Source organism: Melanerpes formicivorus, unplaced genomic scaffold (genome assembly GCF_026170545.1).
Source record: "Melanerpes formicivorus ecotype bairdi unplaced genomic scaffold, bMelFor1.0.p_v2 SCAF_87, whole genome shotgun sequence".
NCBI lineage: Eukaryota > Metazoa > Chordata > Aves > Piciformes > Picidae > Melanerpes > Melanerpes formicivorus.
Genome location: NW_027142439.1, coordinates 1,108,302 through 1,124,678, shown reverse-complemented (window position 1 = coordinate 1,124,678; position 16,377 = coordinate 1,108,302). Strand labels below are relative to the sequence as shown.

At 54.2% G+C, this 16,377-nt stretch overlaps 1 protein-coding gene across 2 annotated transcripts in view; it reads right to left on the bottom strand.

Annotated features, from left to right (window-relative positions):
* KPNA3 (karyopherin subunit alpha 3) overlaps nt 1-16,097 on the bottom strand; it is a 63,631-nt gene extending 47,534 nt beyond the window's left edge. For both annotated transcript variants that reach the window (XR_010990709.1, XM_068165263.1), the window contains exon 1: nt 15,919-16,097. Coding sequence is in view for 1 of the 2 variants with exons in the window: in XM_068165263.1 (XP_068021364.1) it covers nt 15,919-16,002 (84 nt within the window). In the remaining variant the exon portion in view is untranslated. The remainder of the gene's footprint in view (nt 1-15,918) is intronic.
* Nucleotides 16,098-16,377: the final 280 nt, after the last annotated feature.

Sequence of the window (16,377 nt, the reverse complement as noted above, 5' to 3'; positions counted from 1 at the left end):
TGTGGTCCCTTCCAACCCTGACTGATACTGTGATACGGGTTCCACCTGAAGTCAGGCTGAAGTTTCAAGGTAATCCCATAGCATCCCAGGCTAACTCAGCACTGCTGGGCTGTCAACAAGCAGGCAAGAAGGCTCACCAACTGACTCAAAGTATTTGTTTTGTCCTGGTCCCAGCAGGGCAAGGAAGCTGTCCATGCAGTGCTCCAGAGAGCGCGGACAACGCAGCCATTGCTAGGCCCACTTTGGGGAGAGGAGGCAAGAACTTAACTGTGGAGTTTGGTCATTTATTCTGCAGCCTGAAAGAAACTAAATGATATCTGCAGCAAGGGTGCTCTTCCTGTGCCTTTGAGAAAGAAGGGCACACTGAGTTTGACAGTAATGCCAGCTCTGCCTCCTTTGAATGATGTGCCACGGAAGCACCACACACAGCGGCACCGTGTGTAGTTGGGGATGGGATAGGATAGGACAGGTTGGAAGAGACCTTCAAGATCATCGTGTCCAACCCATCAACCAATCCAACACCACCTAAACAACTAACCCATGGCACCAAGCACCCCAGCAAGTCTCTTCCTGAACACCTCCAGGGATGGTGACTCCACCACCTCCCCAGGCAGCCCATTCCAATGGGCAATCACTCTCTCTGTGTAGAACTTCCTCCTGAGCTCCAGCCTAAACCTCCCCTGGTGCAGCCTGAGACTGTGTCCTCTTGTTCTGGTGCTGGCTGCCTGGGAGAAGAGACCAACCTCTGCCTGGCTACAACCTCCCTTCAGGTAGTTGTAGAGAGCAATGAGGTCACCCCTGAGCCTCCTCTTCTCCAGGCTAAGCAACCCCAGCTCCCTCAGCCTCTCCTCACAGGGCTGTGCTCCAAACCCCTCACCAACTTTGTTGCCCTTCTCTGGACACCTTCCAGCAAGTCAACCTCCTTCCTAAACTGAGGGGCCCAGAACTGGACACAGGACTCAAGGTGTGGCCTAACCAGTGCAGTGTACAGGGGCAGAATGACCTCCCTGCTCCTGCTGGCCACACTCTTCCTGATGCAGGCCAGGATGCCATTGGCCCTCCTGGCTGCCTGGGCACACTGCAGGCTCATGTTCAGCCTACCATCGACCAGCACCCCCAGGTCCCTCTCTGCCTGGCTGCTCTCAGCCACTCTGACCCCAGCCTGTAGCACTGCATGGGGTTGCTGTGGCCAATGTGCAGCACCTGGCACTTGGATGTGTTCAATCTCCTGCCCTTGGCCTCTGCCCATCTGCCCAGCCTGTCCAGGTCCCTCTGCAGAGCCTCTCTACCTTCCAGCAGATCAACTCCTGCCCCCAGCTTGGTGTCATCTGCAAATTTACTGCTGATGGACTCAATGCCCTCATCCAGATCATAAATGAAGATGTTAAAGAGCACAGGGCTGAGCAAATCAACTCTCATTACCTCCAAAGCTCACCTGTTACTGTATCTGACAGTAAGCAAGGTTAAAAACGTCCAAGAAGAGATCCTCAAATGGTCAGACACGAGAGAATGAGGACAAGAAGTCATTCAGTAGTGGGTGTTTGGATGGGGAGGATACTAAGTTTGTGTCCTGTTCTGCCACTTTTTGTTAAGAGCACACAAACCCCACTTTATAATTTACAAACCACTTGCTTAACCTAAGAAAAGAGACAAGTGCCAGCTGACAGAATAAACAGCACAGAACTGCCCCAGCAGATTCAGTGCTGTCACTCTGGCTGTGAAGGGACAACCACCCAACAGTTAAATAACAGGAGACAAGGTATACCTCCTCCCATTCACACTGACCCCTTTGAGCCAGCACTGCTCTTCTCCAGACATGAAGGACTGGCTTGGGAAGCTAAGGCAGCAGAAAACACAAGAAGCATGAAGAGCTTTGCAGCTAGTTCTCTCCTAGGCACAGAGAGACCTGATGCAGGTCTAACTTTGTGGAAGAATCTAGCTCTTTAGATTACCCATGTCAAATGTTGTGAAATGGGATGCAAAGCCCACAGCCCCTGCTGCAGCAGAAGTAGTGAGGAATATTCAGAGTCTCACAGTGCCAGGTATGGAGAGAGTAGGAGAGAGTAGGAGAGAGTAGGAGAGAGTAGGAGAGAGTAGGAGAGAGTAGGAGAGAGTAGGAGAGAGTAGGAGAGAGTAGGAGAGAGTAGGAGAGAGTAGGAGAGAGTAGGAGAGAGTAGGAGAGAGTAGGAGAGAGTAGGAGAGAGTAGGAGAGAGTAGGAGAGAGTAGGAGAGAGTAGGAGAGAGTAGGAGAGAGTAGGAGAGAGTAGGAGAGAGTAGGAGCGAGTAGGAGCGAGCAGGAGCGAGCAGGAGCGAGCAGGATTAACCAGGTTGGAAAAGGCCTTCAAGATCATCAAGTCCAACCTATCACCCAACACCATCCAATCAACTAAACCATGGCACCAAATGCCTCATCCAGGCTCTTCCTAAACACCTCCAAGTGATGGTGACTCCACCACCTCCCTGGGCAGCACATTCCAATGGCCAGTCACTCTTTCTATGAAGAACTTCTTCCTAACATCCAGCCTGAACCTCCCCTGGTGCAGCCTGAGACTGTGTCCTCTTGTTCTGGTGCTGGATGCCTGGGAGAAGAGACCAACCTCTGCCTGTCTACAACCTCCCTTCAGGGAGTTGGAGAGAGCAAGAAGGTCTCCCCTGAGCCTCCTCCTCTCCAGGCTAAGCAACCCCAGCTCCCTCAGCCTCTCCTCACAGGGCTGTGCACACAGGGTTTACATTTCCCTTTCAGGTCAGTTCACTTTGGCAATTTCTCTTTACTACCTGATGACGCAGCCCATCAGCTTTAAACAGTTCATTGCCTCTTCTAGCCTCATCTCATAAATTAGATGTCTCATTCCACTTCCAGTCCCACAACACACACAAACATGATCATTCACTTGTAGCTGAAGCCTCCTCCTGATTGCTGCCTGCTCAGATAACAGGGTTTCAGAGGACACACCGTCCCGCTCGGCTTTCTGCTGGAAATGCACAAGGACCACAAAAGCCTCACAGGCCTTACAGAAAACCAGTTAAAGGTGGCTGTGGGGCAGGCTGTGGATGGAGTCTGCCTGGACCTCAGCAAGGCCTTTGACACTGTCCCACACAGCAAACTGCTGGCCAAGCTGTCAGCCCCTGGCTTGGACAGCAGCACTCTGAGCTGGGTTAGAAACTGGCTGGAGGCTGAGCCCAGAGAGTGGTGGTGAATGGTGCCACAGCCAGCTGGCAGCCAGGCACCAGTGGTGTGCCCCAGGGAGCAGTGCTGGGCCCTGTGCTCTTTAACATCTTCATTGATGATCTGGATGAGGGCATTCAGTCCATCAGCAGTAAATTTGCTGATGACACCAAGCTGGGGGCAGGAGTTGATCTGCTGGAAGGTAGAGAGGCTCTGCAGAGGGACCTGGACAGGCTGGGCAGATGGGCAGAGGCCAAGGGCAGGAGATTGAACACATCCAAGTGCCAGGTGCTGCACATTGGCCACAACAACCCCATGCAGTGCTACAGGCTGGGGTCAGAGTGGCTGAGAGCAGCCAGGCAGAGAGGGACCTGGGGGTGCTGGCTGATGGTAGGCTGAACATGAGCCTGCAGTGTGCCCAGGCATCCAGGAGGGCCAATGGCATCCTGGCCTGCGTCAGGAAGAGTGTGGCCAGCAGGAGCAGGGAGGTCATTCTGCCCCTGGACACTGCACTGGTTAGGCCTCACCTTGAGTCCTGTGTCCAGTTCTGGGCCCCTCAGTTTAGGAAGGAGGTTGACTGAGGGAGCTGGGGCTCCTTAGCCTGGAGAGGAGGAGACTCAGGGGTGACCTTATTGCTCTCTACAGCCAGTCCCTGCCCAGCCTGCATTTGTGCCTGGGATTGCCTCCACCCAGCTGCAGGACCCTGCCCTTGCTCTTGTTGAACCTCCTGAGGTTGGCTTGTGCCCACCTCTCCAGCCTGTCCAGCTCCCTCTGGATGGATCCCTTCCCTCCAGCCTGTCTGCTGCACCACACAGCTTGGTGCCATCAGCAAACCTGCTGAGGGTGCACTCAGTGCCACTGTCCATGGCACCCACAAAGATGTTGAACAAGCCTGGTCCAGCTCCAAATTGCTTTCTCCCCAGGTAGTTCTGAAACAAACAAGGCCTTCCTAAGGCACTTGTGTCTTCAATGCTTTAAATATGCAATGCAGCCAACCAGTTTTGAACCTCACCAGGAAAACAGAAGATGGCACACCTAAGTGGACTCCTTAGGTGTTTGTTTTCTGCCAACAGTCACTAACAGTTCACAGCACTGTACTATTAACTTACAGACTAACTCAAGGTTGGAGAATACCACAGCAATATCAACCAAGGAGGCTTCCTACCCCCACCCCTGCGCCCTGCTTCCTACCCCCACCTCCCCCCTGCTTCCTACCCACTTCCCACCCATGCAATTACTTCCAAGGTACAAAGATGCACACCTGTATTCTCCCCAGAGTGTTATGTGCTGCCCTGGAAGAGTGATAAAGCTGCAGGAGTCACAGCTTGGAAACTTTGCATAGTATCTTCTATTAAATCCAGGTCCCACCAGGAGGCTACCTGACACAGCTGCTTTCATAGTTTCATAGTTTCATTCAGGGTTGGAAGGGACCACAAGGATCAGCTAGTTCCAACCCCCCTGCCATGGGCAGGGACACCCCACACTACATCAGCCTGGCCACAGCCTCAGCCAGCCTGCTCTTAAACACCCCCAGGGACGGGGCCCCAACCACCTCCCTGGACAACCCATTCCAGGGCTTCACCACTCTCCTGGGGAAGAACTTCCTCCTCACCTCCAGCCTGAATCTCCCCACCTCCAGCTTCATTCCATTCCCCCTAGTCCTATCACTACCTGAGATCCTGAGAAGTCCTTCCCCAGCCTTCCTGGAGCCCCCTTCAGATACTGGAAGGCCACAATGAGGTCTCCTCGGAGCCTTCTCTTCTGCAGACTGAACAGCCCCAACTCCTTCAGTCTGTCCTCACAGGAGAGGTGCTCCAGCCCTCTGCTCATCCTCCTGGCCCTTCTCTGGACACCTTCCAGCACCTCCACATCCCTCTTGTAATAGGGGCTCCAGAACTGGACACAGTACTCCAGGTGGGGTCTCAGCAGGGCTGAGCAGAGGGGGAGAATCACCTCCCTTGCCCTGCTGGCCACACTTCTCCTGATGCAGCCCAGGATCTGATTGGCTTTGCGGGCTGCAAGTGCACACTGAGAGCTCATGTTGAGCTTTTTGTCCATCAGCACCCCCAAGTCTCTCTCCTCAGGGCTACCCTCCAGCCAGTCCCTGCCCAGCCTGAATTTGTGCCTGGGATTGCCTCGACCCAGCTGCAGGACCCTGCCCTTGCTCTTGTTGAACCTCCTGAGGTTGGCTTGTGCCCACCTCTCCAGCCTGTCCAGGTCCCTCTGGATGGATCCCTTCCCTCCAGCGTGTCTGCTGCACCACACAGCTTGGTGTCATCAGCAAACTTGCTGAGGGTGCACTCAATGCCACTGTCCATGGCACCCACAAAGATGTTGAATAAGACAGGTCCCAGGAGTGATCCCTGAGGGACTCCACTTGTCCCTGGCCTCCACTGGGACATGGAGCCATTGACAGCCACTCTTTGGGTGCGACCATCAAGCCAGTTCCTTATCCATCTAGTGGTCCACCCATCAAACCCATGTGTCACCAGTTTGGAGACCAGGATGTGGTGTGGGACAGTGTCGAAGGCTTTGCTCAGCTCCAGGTAAACGACATCAGTTGCTCTCCCCTCAGCTATTAATTTTGTCACCTGCTCAGAGAAGGCCACCAGGTTGGTCAGGCAGGATTTGCCCTTGGCAAAGCCATGCTGACTGTTCCCAATCACCTCTTCACTATTCTTTTGAGCGAGTAGTGACTCCAGGAGGATCTGTTCCATGCTCTTTCCAGGCACAGAGGTGAGACTGACTGGCCTGTAGTTCCCTGGTTCCTCCTTCTTGCCCTTTTTGAAGATGGGGGCAATGTTTCCCCTTTTCCAGTCTGTGGGGACTTCACCAGACTGCCAGGACTTTTGAAATATAATAGAGAGGGGTTTAGCAACCTCCTCTGCCAGTTCTCTCAGCACCCGTGGGTGTATCCCGTCGGGTCCCATGGACTTGAACACTTTCAGGTTCTTCAGATGATCACGAACCTGATCACTTCAAACTGCTGAGATTCACCCAGCCAGGAAGGCTATTGGGACAGAAGGCACAGTACTTTAAGCCAACCTCAATCAGGTATTTCAGCCTCACCCCCAGACCTCCCTTGGCCAGCAGCCATTCCTGCACAGTGCAAACCACAAATCTGTAAGAGTAAGCTCCTGAAAGAAACTGGATAGCTGCAAAGTAGATGGGAAAACCAGGCTTCCTGGGACTGCTACAGGCCTTATTTCAGTGTTTGAGGGGGACAAGGGGAGACAGCAAGAACACTAGACAGTGCAGAGAAAGAGCAGCAGCAAGGTGGGCACAAGCCAACCTCAGGAGGTTCAACAAGACCAAGGGCAGGGTCCTGCAGCTGGGTGGAGGCAATCCCAGGCACAAATCCAGGCTGGGCAGGGACTGGCTGGAAAGCAGCCCTGAGGAGAGAGACTTGGGGGTGCTGGGGGAGGAGAAGCTCACCAGGAGCTCTCAGTGTGCACTTGCAGCCCACAAAGCCAATCAGATCCTGGGCTGCAGCAGGAGAAGTGTGGCCAGCAGGGCAAGGGAGGTGATTCTCCCCCTCTGCTCAGCTCTGCTGAGACCCCACCTGGAGTCCTGCCTCCAGTGCTGGAGCCCCTATTGCAAGAGGGATCTGGAGGTGCTGGAAGGTGTCCAGAGCAGGGCCAGGAAGGTGAGCAGAGGGCTGGAGCACCTCTCCTGTGAGGACAGACTGAAGGAGTTGGGGCTGTTGAGTCTGGAGAAGAGAAGGCTCCCAGGTGACCTCATTGTGGCCTTCCAGGATCTGAAGGGGGCTCCAGGAAGGCTGGGGAGGGACTGCTCAGGATCTCAGATAGTGATGGGACTTGGGGGAATGGAATGAAGCTGGAGGTGGGGAGATTGAGGCTGGAGGTGAGGAGGAAGTTCTTCCCCATGAGAGTGGTGAAGCCCTGGAATGGGTTGTGCAGGGAGGTGGTTAGGGCCCTGTCCCTGGAGGTGTTTAAGCCCAGGCTGGCTGAGGCTCTGGCCAGGCTGATGTAGTGTGGGGTGTCCCTGCCCATGGCAGGGGGGTTGGAACTGGATGATCCTTGTGGTCCCTTCCAACCCTGACTGATGCTGTGATAATGCACACTGGTAGCAGCATGTATGCTCATCCCTTCATACTGTACAGCTATGGTACCTCCACCTTCCCCAGCTGCTCAGAGCCTGCACAGACTTGGCCTCCCCAGAATTGTATTCTTCTGCTGGCAAGGAAGTCATGGCAGCATGACAGTAAAACATGAATAAATCCAAGCACCCTCATAGACCCACACTGTTCGCAATGCAGCAACAGTAAATAGAATAGAATAAACCAGGCTGGAAGAGGCCTTCAAGATCATCGTGTCCAACCCATCAACCAATCCAACCCACCTAAACAACTAACCCATGGCACCAAGCACCCCATCAAGTCTCCTCCTGAACACCTCCAGTGATGGTGACTCCACCACCTCCCCAGACAGCCCATTCCAATGGGCAATCACTCTCTCTGTGTAGAACTTCCTCCTAACCTCCAACCTGAACTTCCCCTGGTGCAGCCTGAGACTGTGTCCTCTTGTTCTGGTGCTGGCTGCCTGGGAGAAGAGACCAACCTCTGCCTGGCTACAACCTCCCTTCAGGTAGTTATAGAGAACAAGAAGGTCTCCCCTGAGCCTCCTCTTCTCCAGGCTAAGCAACCCCAGCTCCCTCAGCCTCTCCTCACAGGGCTCTGCTCCAAACCCCTCCCCAGCTCTGTTGCCCTTCTCTGGACACCTTCCAGCAAGTCAACCTCCTTCCTAAACTGAGGGGCCCAGAACTGGACACAGGACTCAAGGTGTGGCCTAACCAGTGCAGTGTCCAGGGGCACAATGACCTCCCTGCTCCTGCTGGCCACACTCTTCCTGATGCAGGCCAGGATGCCATTGGCCTTCTTGGCCACCTGGGCACACTGCAGGCTCATGTTCAGCCTACCATCAACCAGCACCCCCAGGTCCCTCTCTGCCTGGCTGCTCTCAGCCACTCTGACCCTGGCCTGTAGCTCTGCCTGGGGTTGCTGTGGCCAATGTGCAGAACCTGGCACTTGGATGTGTTCAATCTCCTGCCCTTGGCCTCTGCCCATCTGTCCAGGTCCCTCTGCAGAGCCTCTCTACCCTCCAGCAGATCAACTCCTGCCCCCAGCTTGCTGTCATCAGCAAATTTACTGATGATGGACTGAATGCCCTCATCCAGATCATCAATAAAGATGTTAAAGAGCACAGGGCCCAGCACTGATCCCTGGGGCACACCACTGGTGCCTGGCTGCCAGCTGGCTGTGGCACCATTCACCACCACTCTCTGGGCTCAGCCTCCAGCCATACACTGATGCTGCCAGGGCTGATGATGGAGATCATCTGGGCCAAGCACACACTCTTCCTCTGCATCATCTGGTGTCAGGATGCTGAAGGTACAGAAGAGAAATGGATCCTTTGAAGTTCCCTGGGCACAAAAGTGATAGATAAATAAATAACCTAAAACTGGGGAGAGTTCTTTCATGGCCAGGATCTCTGAAGCTTAAAATCAAAGCAGGAGTAGGTGAAAGATGAGAGAGTGGCTCTGACTCCTGTTGGTAAGTAGCCTTCAACACATTTCAGGTTAATCCTATGGCCTAAGCAAGAAAACTTGTGTTCCCATGATGAGGAGCATGACAAGTACAGCAAAAGAACACTTTAACCCCAGTCACTGAAGTGTTTTTACAGGAAGTCCTTTAGGTTCTAATGCACTAACTGCTCACTGGTTGGTTTTGTTTGCTTCTTTTAGGTTTGGGGGTTGTGGGGGTTGTTAATTATTAGGGAAGTGTACATGGGGCTTTGCTTTTGATGCAGTATGCATTTTGCTAATTACATGACCACACAGGCTCACTGCATCACACAAGAAAAACTCATAAGTCTAGAAGAGAACAGAACAGAATAGAATAGACCAGGTTGGAAGAGACCTTTCAAGATCATCGTGCCCAATCCATCAACCAACCCAACCCACCTAAACAACTAACCCAGGGCACCAAGCACCCCATCAAGTCTCCTCCAAACAGTCCTACAACAGTCCTACGACATCTCTGTAACTCAAGAGTTTTTCCTCAGCTTGAGTTGAGGGATGATGACTAATCCTGACAACAGGGAAATGGGCTGAATTGTATGATCTGTCACCTGAACCATCAGAACAGAGAGCCAACATATGGATGCCTGGTATTGTAATAAAGAATAAGTTACATCTCTGGCCCAAGAAGCTGGAGCAGTGGGAAAGTAGAAGGGAGATGTTACTAGGCAAAGAATGAAGCTGGAAAACTGCAAGCAGGGAGCAAAAAAGGAAAGAAGTTTCAAATTAGGCTTCCTAAAAGCTGGGTTAAGCAGGTAGCAATATCAACACTAGAATAGAACAGAATAGAATAGAATAGACCAGGTTGGAAGAGACCTTCAAGATCATTGAGTCCAACCTATCATCCAACACCACCTAAACAACTAACCCATGGCACCAAGCACCCCAGCAAGTCTCCTCCTGAACACCTCCAGGGATGGTGACTCCACCACCTCCCCAGGCAGCCCATTCCAATGGGCAATCACTCTCTCTGTGTAAAACTTCCTCCTAACCTCCAGCCTAAACCTCCCCTGGTGCAGCCTGAGACTGTGTCCTCTTGTTCTGGTGCTGGTTGCCTGGGAGAAGAGACCAACCCCCACCTGGCTACAACCTCACTTCAGGTAGTTGTAGAGAGCAATAAGGTCTCCCCTGAGCCTCCTCTTCTCCAGGCTAAGCAACCCCAGCTCCCTCAGCCTCTCCTCACAGGGCTGTGTTCCAAGCCCCTCACCACCTTTGTTGCAGCAGGGGTATTACAAATGAAGTGATTTCAGTTGTTTCATCTTGTCCCTCAAACTGCCTTGGCATAATCAGGGCTGCACAGTTACAAGAAACCCACCCAGATTTAAGTCTGCCAGCCTAAGATCAACACAGGAGAGGTTTTGCTTCCCCTAAGTGACCGTTTCAAAAGCCCATTCCCAACTGCAGAGAACACAGCACTGAGAGGGTTGCAAGGAGAGAATGTTCCAGCAGTTGTTTGGCCAGATGAAGCGACTAGAGCCTTGGCTCCTTATCGCTCCAGCTCTGCAGGTTGAGGTTAGCTCTGTCTGCTGCTAATCACATGTCAGCACCTACAGAAATAGAAGAGTCTCAACAAGAAAAGCAGCAACACAAACTCATTTTATGTGAGCAACACACCGTTACCAGCTGTTGATTTTGGTGTCATAGCTGCAGAGGGCTAAACTCAAAGCCAGATTTCCAGCTCTGTATGCACAGCTCTACCTCCTTAACAGGGACAGCAAAACAACTTCAGCTAACTCCCACCCAAATGGGAAAGTAGGAAAAGGAAAGGGAACCTGTGAAGGTATCTCAGGTAGTGATAGGGCTAGGGGGAATGGAATGAAGCTGGAGGTGGGGAGATTGAGGCTGGAGGTGAGGAGGAAGTTCTTCCCCATGAGAGTGGTGAAGCCCTGGAATGGGTTGTGCAGGGAGGTGGTTGGGGCCCTGTCCCTGGAGGTGTTTAAGCCCAGGCTGGCTGAGGCTGTGGCCAGGCTGATGTAGTGTGGGGTGTCCCTGCCCATGGCAGGGGGGTTGGAACTAGATGGTCCTTGTGGTCCCTTCCAACCCTGACTGATGCTATGATACTATGAAGGTCACAGGGAGCTGGGGTTGCTTAGCCTGCAGAAGAGGAGGCTCAGGGGAGACCTTCTTGCTCTCTACAACTACCTGAAGGGAGGCTGTAGACAGGCAGAGGTTGGTCTCTTCTCCCAGGCAACCAGCAGCAGAACAAGAGGACACAGTCTCAGGCTGTGCCAGGGGAGGTTCAGACTGGAGGTTAGGAGGAAGTTCTACACAGAGAGAGTGATTGCCCATTGGAATGGGCTGCCTGGGGAGGTGGTGGAGTCACCATCCCTGGAGGTGTTCAGGAGGAGACTTGATGGGGTGCTTGGTGCCATGGGTTAGTTGTTTAGGTGGTGTTGGATGATAGGTTGGACACAATGATCTTGAAGGTCTCTTCCAACCTGGTTTAGTCTATTCTAGATTCAGAATGTTTGCCTTCTGATCAACAGATGTGTTTCTTTGCTCTTATAAAAGGATCCTAGTGAGAAGCTGCATGTGGTACTGAGGTCTGTCTTGACATAAACCAAAACTACTGGCACATGTTTTGTTGTATTACCAAAAAGCAAAGGCTTACACAGCCTAACAAACCCAGCAATCAAACAGGAGTTAACTCCAAATTAAAGGAGCAAGTGTTTTGGTCTGCCAGAAGAGTCTGTACCCAGAGGGGATCAATAATAACTCCCCAGTATTTGTTAGCAGCCAAAGGAAGATCACCAAAGAACGTGTCCAAGTCCAATGAGTTCAAAGGCAGGGACTGTCTCCAGGCAAAAGGTGACTCAAATGCCACTGTCTTCAAACTGGAGAGCATATGGGCTTTGAATACTTCAGGTTCTCCAAAGGATATCATCTAAATGTCAGACCATGATCCATCACTCCATCATCCTAACCATTTCTTTTCCTCTTTGGTGGAATCTGACAAATGCACAGATGCAGATCAAGGCCAACAACAGCACTGATGTCTCCTGGTTTCCAGAGTAGATAAAACTGGAGGCAGGATCTCGACATAAAACTCCCCCCCGGCAGCACAGGAATGAAAACAAGTGCATGCAGTTACCAACAGTTGTGAACTACACATAATATTTGGGTTAGAAAACAAACATCTGATGGAGAGCTGGTAACTTTCAGTAAATACAGACAAACTGTCCAATCAGCAGTTCAAACTGTGTGCCAGTATCCCGAGAGAAATGCAGCCAGTAACAGCAGTTATCAGCTCCTTCATTCTCCACTGTAAACTTCACTAACATTCATAGTAGCACAGTATCAGTCAGGACTGGAAGGGACCACAAGGATCATGCAGTTCCAACCCCCCTGCCATGGGCAGGGACACCCCACACTACATCAGCCTGGCCACAGCCTCAGCCAGCCTGGGCTTAAACACCTCCAGGGACAGGGCCCCAACCACCTCCCTGCACAACCCATTCCAGGGCTTCACCACTCTCATGGGGAAGAACTTCCTCCTCACCTCCAGCCTCAATCTCCCCACCTCCAGCTTCAGTCCATTCCCCCTAGTCCTAGCACTCCCTGAGAGCCTGAGCAGTCCCTCCCCAGCCTTCCTGGAGCCCCCTTCAGATCCTGGAAGGCCACAATGAGGTCACCTGGGAGCCTTCTCTTCTCCAGACTGAACAGCCCCAACTCCTTCAGTCTGTCCTCACAGGAGAGGTGCTCCAGCCCTCTGCTCATCCTCCTGGCCCTTCTCTGGACACCTTCCAGCACCTCCACATCCCTCTTGCAATAGGGGCTCCAGAACTGGAGGCAGGACTCCAGGTGGGGTCTCCCCAGAGCTGAGCAGAGGGGGAGAATCACCTCCCTTGCCCTGCTGGCCACACTTCTCCTGCTGCAGCCCAGGCTCTGATTGGCTTTCTGGGCTGCAAGTGCACACTGAGAGCTCCTGCTGAGCTTCTCCTCCACCAGCACCCCCATTGTTTCAGGAAATTTCAGTCAGCTAAACCCTACTTGGAAGGGTACTTTCAAATAAGTACCATGATCAAAACAAAAAGAGTCAAAAAGGAGGCTGAATAAGAAATTTCATACATTTAATACAGGTGTTTTGGAAGGCACTGACACATTTCTAACCTTCTACGATACATTTAGATTCATTTAAAGAAAGTTTGATATATCTCCACAGTCTTGGAGCTTTTATATTCTTCTGCATTTCATCTCTTTGTTGCCCCCCCCCCCAAAAAGAAGAAGATGCCTCTAAAGATTTTAGCCCTTTTCAAAGGCATAGTGGGAATCTTTAATCACATTAACATCGTGGAGCTTTTAGCCAAAGTGTCTTATGCTCGACCACAAAAAGAAGTCAGTCAGCACCCTGGAAAATAACCCCAGAGGATGTACTTCTCTGTGACAGCAAATACCCTCTTCCAAAATTAGAACAGAATAGACCAGATCAGGTTGGAAGGGACCTTCAAGATCATCATGTCCAACCTATCACCCAACACCACCTAATCAACTAACCCATGGCACCGAGCACCCCATCAAGTCTCCTCCTGAACACCTCCAGGGATGGTGACTCCACCACCTCCCCAGGCAGCCAATTCCAATGGGCAATCACTCTCTCTGTGTAAAACTTCCTCCTCACCTCCAGCCTGAACCTCCCCTGGTGCAGCCTGAGACTGTGTCCTCTTGTCCTGGTGCTGCTTGCCTGGGAGAAGAGACCAACCTCTGCCTGGCTACAACCTCCCTTCAGGTAGTTGCACAGAGCAATAAGGTCTCCCCTGAGCCTCCTCTTCTCCAGGCTAAGCAACCCCAGCTCCCTCAGCCTCTCCTCACAGGGCTGTGCTCCACACCCCTCCCCAGCCTCATTGCCCTTCTCTGGACACATTCAAGCGTCTCAATGTCCTTCTTAAATTGAGGGGCCCAGAACTGGACACAGGACTCGAGGTGTGGCCTAACCAGTGCAGTGTCCAGGGGCACAATGATCTCCCTGCTCCTGCTGGCCACACTCTTCCTGATGCAGGCCAGGATGCCATTGGCCCTCCTGGCTGCCTGGGCACACTGCAGGCTCATGTTCAGCCTACCATCAACCAGCACCCTCAGGTCCCTCTCTGCCTGGCTGCTCTCAGCCACTCTGACCCCAGCCTGTAGCACTGCATGGGGTTGCTGTGGCCAGTGTGCAGAACCTGGTACTCCCCTTCAGGAGGAAATGAGAGTTAAGCTACCTTAGCTGGGCTGGTGTAACTAATTTCAGCAAAGCTCAGGCAGTCAGCTCCCTTCCTCCCCCCCCCAGAGGCAGACATTTAATTCCCCTCTTCTCGGGTATGCTATAATACAAGCAAGTACGGATGACAGATCAGTTCACACCAGGCATGAACATACCTAACCTTTCCCTGTTTAGAGCTCTGATGGATTCAGGCCAGTGACTGTGAGAGCCAGCCACAAAGCCAGCAACCAACACAGGGAGATGAGACAAGGACAAAATGAATGAGGAGCAGCAGGAAGAGTCTCACTGGATGAGGAGGGTAGAAAGAAACCCCACCATGCCGCCTCCTCATCCCCACCGCGAGGAGCGACTGCCAAACGCCAAGGATGGGCCATTTTTAGTTCCTTTTTAACATTTACTAATGTTAGCCAGAAGTGTTGAAGTTAGCACACTCTCGACATACAACGTTTCCTGCAGAATTCTCTGTCACCAAGGCTAAACAAGAATTAAGGTTAGTTTACATCACGAATGTCAGCTTAAAGACACCACCGCCGCCGAGCCTGACCTGCATAACATTGTCCCCACCCAAACAATAGCAGCGGAGGTGTGCATTCTGCTAAGGTATAAAACAGGCTTTCAAAGGAGTGAAAAAATACCAGCCCCACCGATTACAGGAGTGAATTTCCAGTGATAAAATCAGCAGAAGCGTGGAAGGTGCCCTCAGGTAAAGCCCAGCTAATCAGACCCATTATTCAGGTTTTCACTCCGGCGAATCCCAATCCGATGTCAATCCAAGCCTGGTTTCAGACCGGCTTCCTCCCCCTATCTTTCCTACTACAGAAAGTCCAGGGAGGTGGTCGAGGCCCCGTCCCTGGAGGTGTTTAAGAGCCGGCTGGATGAGGCTCTGTCCAGCCTGATCTAGTGTGGGGTGTCCCTGCCCATGGCAGGGGGGTTGGAACTAGATGATCCTTGTGGTCCCTTCCAACCCTGAATGATACTATGAAACTTAAGAGGCGTGATTTAGTATTGCCTCCCTTTTCGATTGCGACTGGAATTGGAGGTGTCACCAGGAATGGCACACACGTTCAGAAGATCCTCGCAGTCTCTCTAAGGAACAACTTCTCATCACCCAGCGCCTCCCAGATTCGGGGGAGTAAACTACTACCCCATTAGCCCAAGCAGCCGCCACACGCCTTCCCCATTTGTACAGAGACGATCACTTGCGCGCTGCCAATTCAAAGTAAAAGAAAACAATGGTGATTTAGGGCAGGGCTGGGAGTGAAATCGTGGAGCGCTGTACGGTGCGCTGCAAAAAGGCTCAGCAGAGCGTGAGAGCAGCCCCTGCCCCCAGCACAGGCCGCCCAGCGCGGCAGGGGCACAGCGGGACGGGCAGCGCAGCCCCGCGCCCCGGCGGAAAGGCTCCGACCGCCCGGAGGGGCTGGCACAAAAGGCAGCCGGCACCATTGTCCACCCCGTCCGAGCCTCGACCCCGCCGAGGCCGGGGGAGGGGGCGCGGGGCGGAGGGAGGCCGGGGAGGCAGCTGGAGGGGGAGAAAGGAACGCGGCGGGAGGAGGGGACGCGGGGCGAGCGGGGGATGGTGTATCCCGCCGCCTGCCGGCCCGGCCCGGGCACCGCCTCCGGCCCCGGGCCCGCCGGGCCCTCCGCGCACCAGCAAAGCAGGAAGGCGGCGGAGGGGGCGCGGCGGGGCCGCGCGCGGCCCGGCAGCGCCAACCCTTCCCCCCGCCGCCGCCGCCGCCGCCTCCTCCGCCCCCCGCCGGCCGCACCCGCATGACGGAGGAGAAAAAAAAACCCTCGCGGGCGTTTTCCCCACCGCCGCCCGCCCCGGGCGGCCGCTCCCCGCCTCCTTCCCGCCGCCCGCCGGCAGCGCTGCGAGCGCCGCCAGGCCCCGGCCCCGGCCCCTCCTCTCGCGCCCGCCGGAGGCGGAGGCCGGGTGCGCCCGGGGCCCCGCATCTACCTCCACGTCGCGGCCCTTGTTCTTGAAGCTCTTGATGCGGTGGTTCTCCAGGCCGGCGGCGGCGGCGGCGGCGTTCTCGGCCATGGCGGCGGCGGCGGCAGCTCCCGGCGGCGGCTCCCAGCTCCTGCGAGGCGGCTCCGGCGGCGGCTCCCGGCGGCTCGCGCGAGGGGAGGGCGCGGGGGGGGGGAGGAGAGGGGGGCGGGGGGAAGCGGGACGCGCCGTGACGAGCGCGAGGGGGGGAGGAGAGGAGGAAAAGTAGCCGGGCGAGGGAGCAAGCGCGCGCGCCGTTGCTGAGTGACTGAGAGAGCGGCCGCGAGCGCACGTGACGAGGCCGCCGAGTCCCGCCAATCGCGGCGCGGTCCCTCCGCCTGGCCCCGCCTTGCGCAACGAGCGGAGGCGTGACCTAGCGGGGCCCGAGAAGGGGGGGCGGGCACGCTGCGCTCCCCGGCATGCACCAGG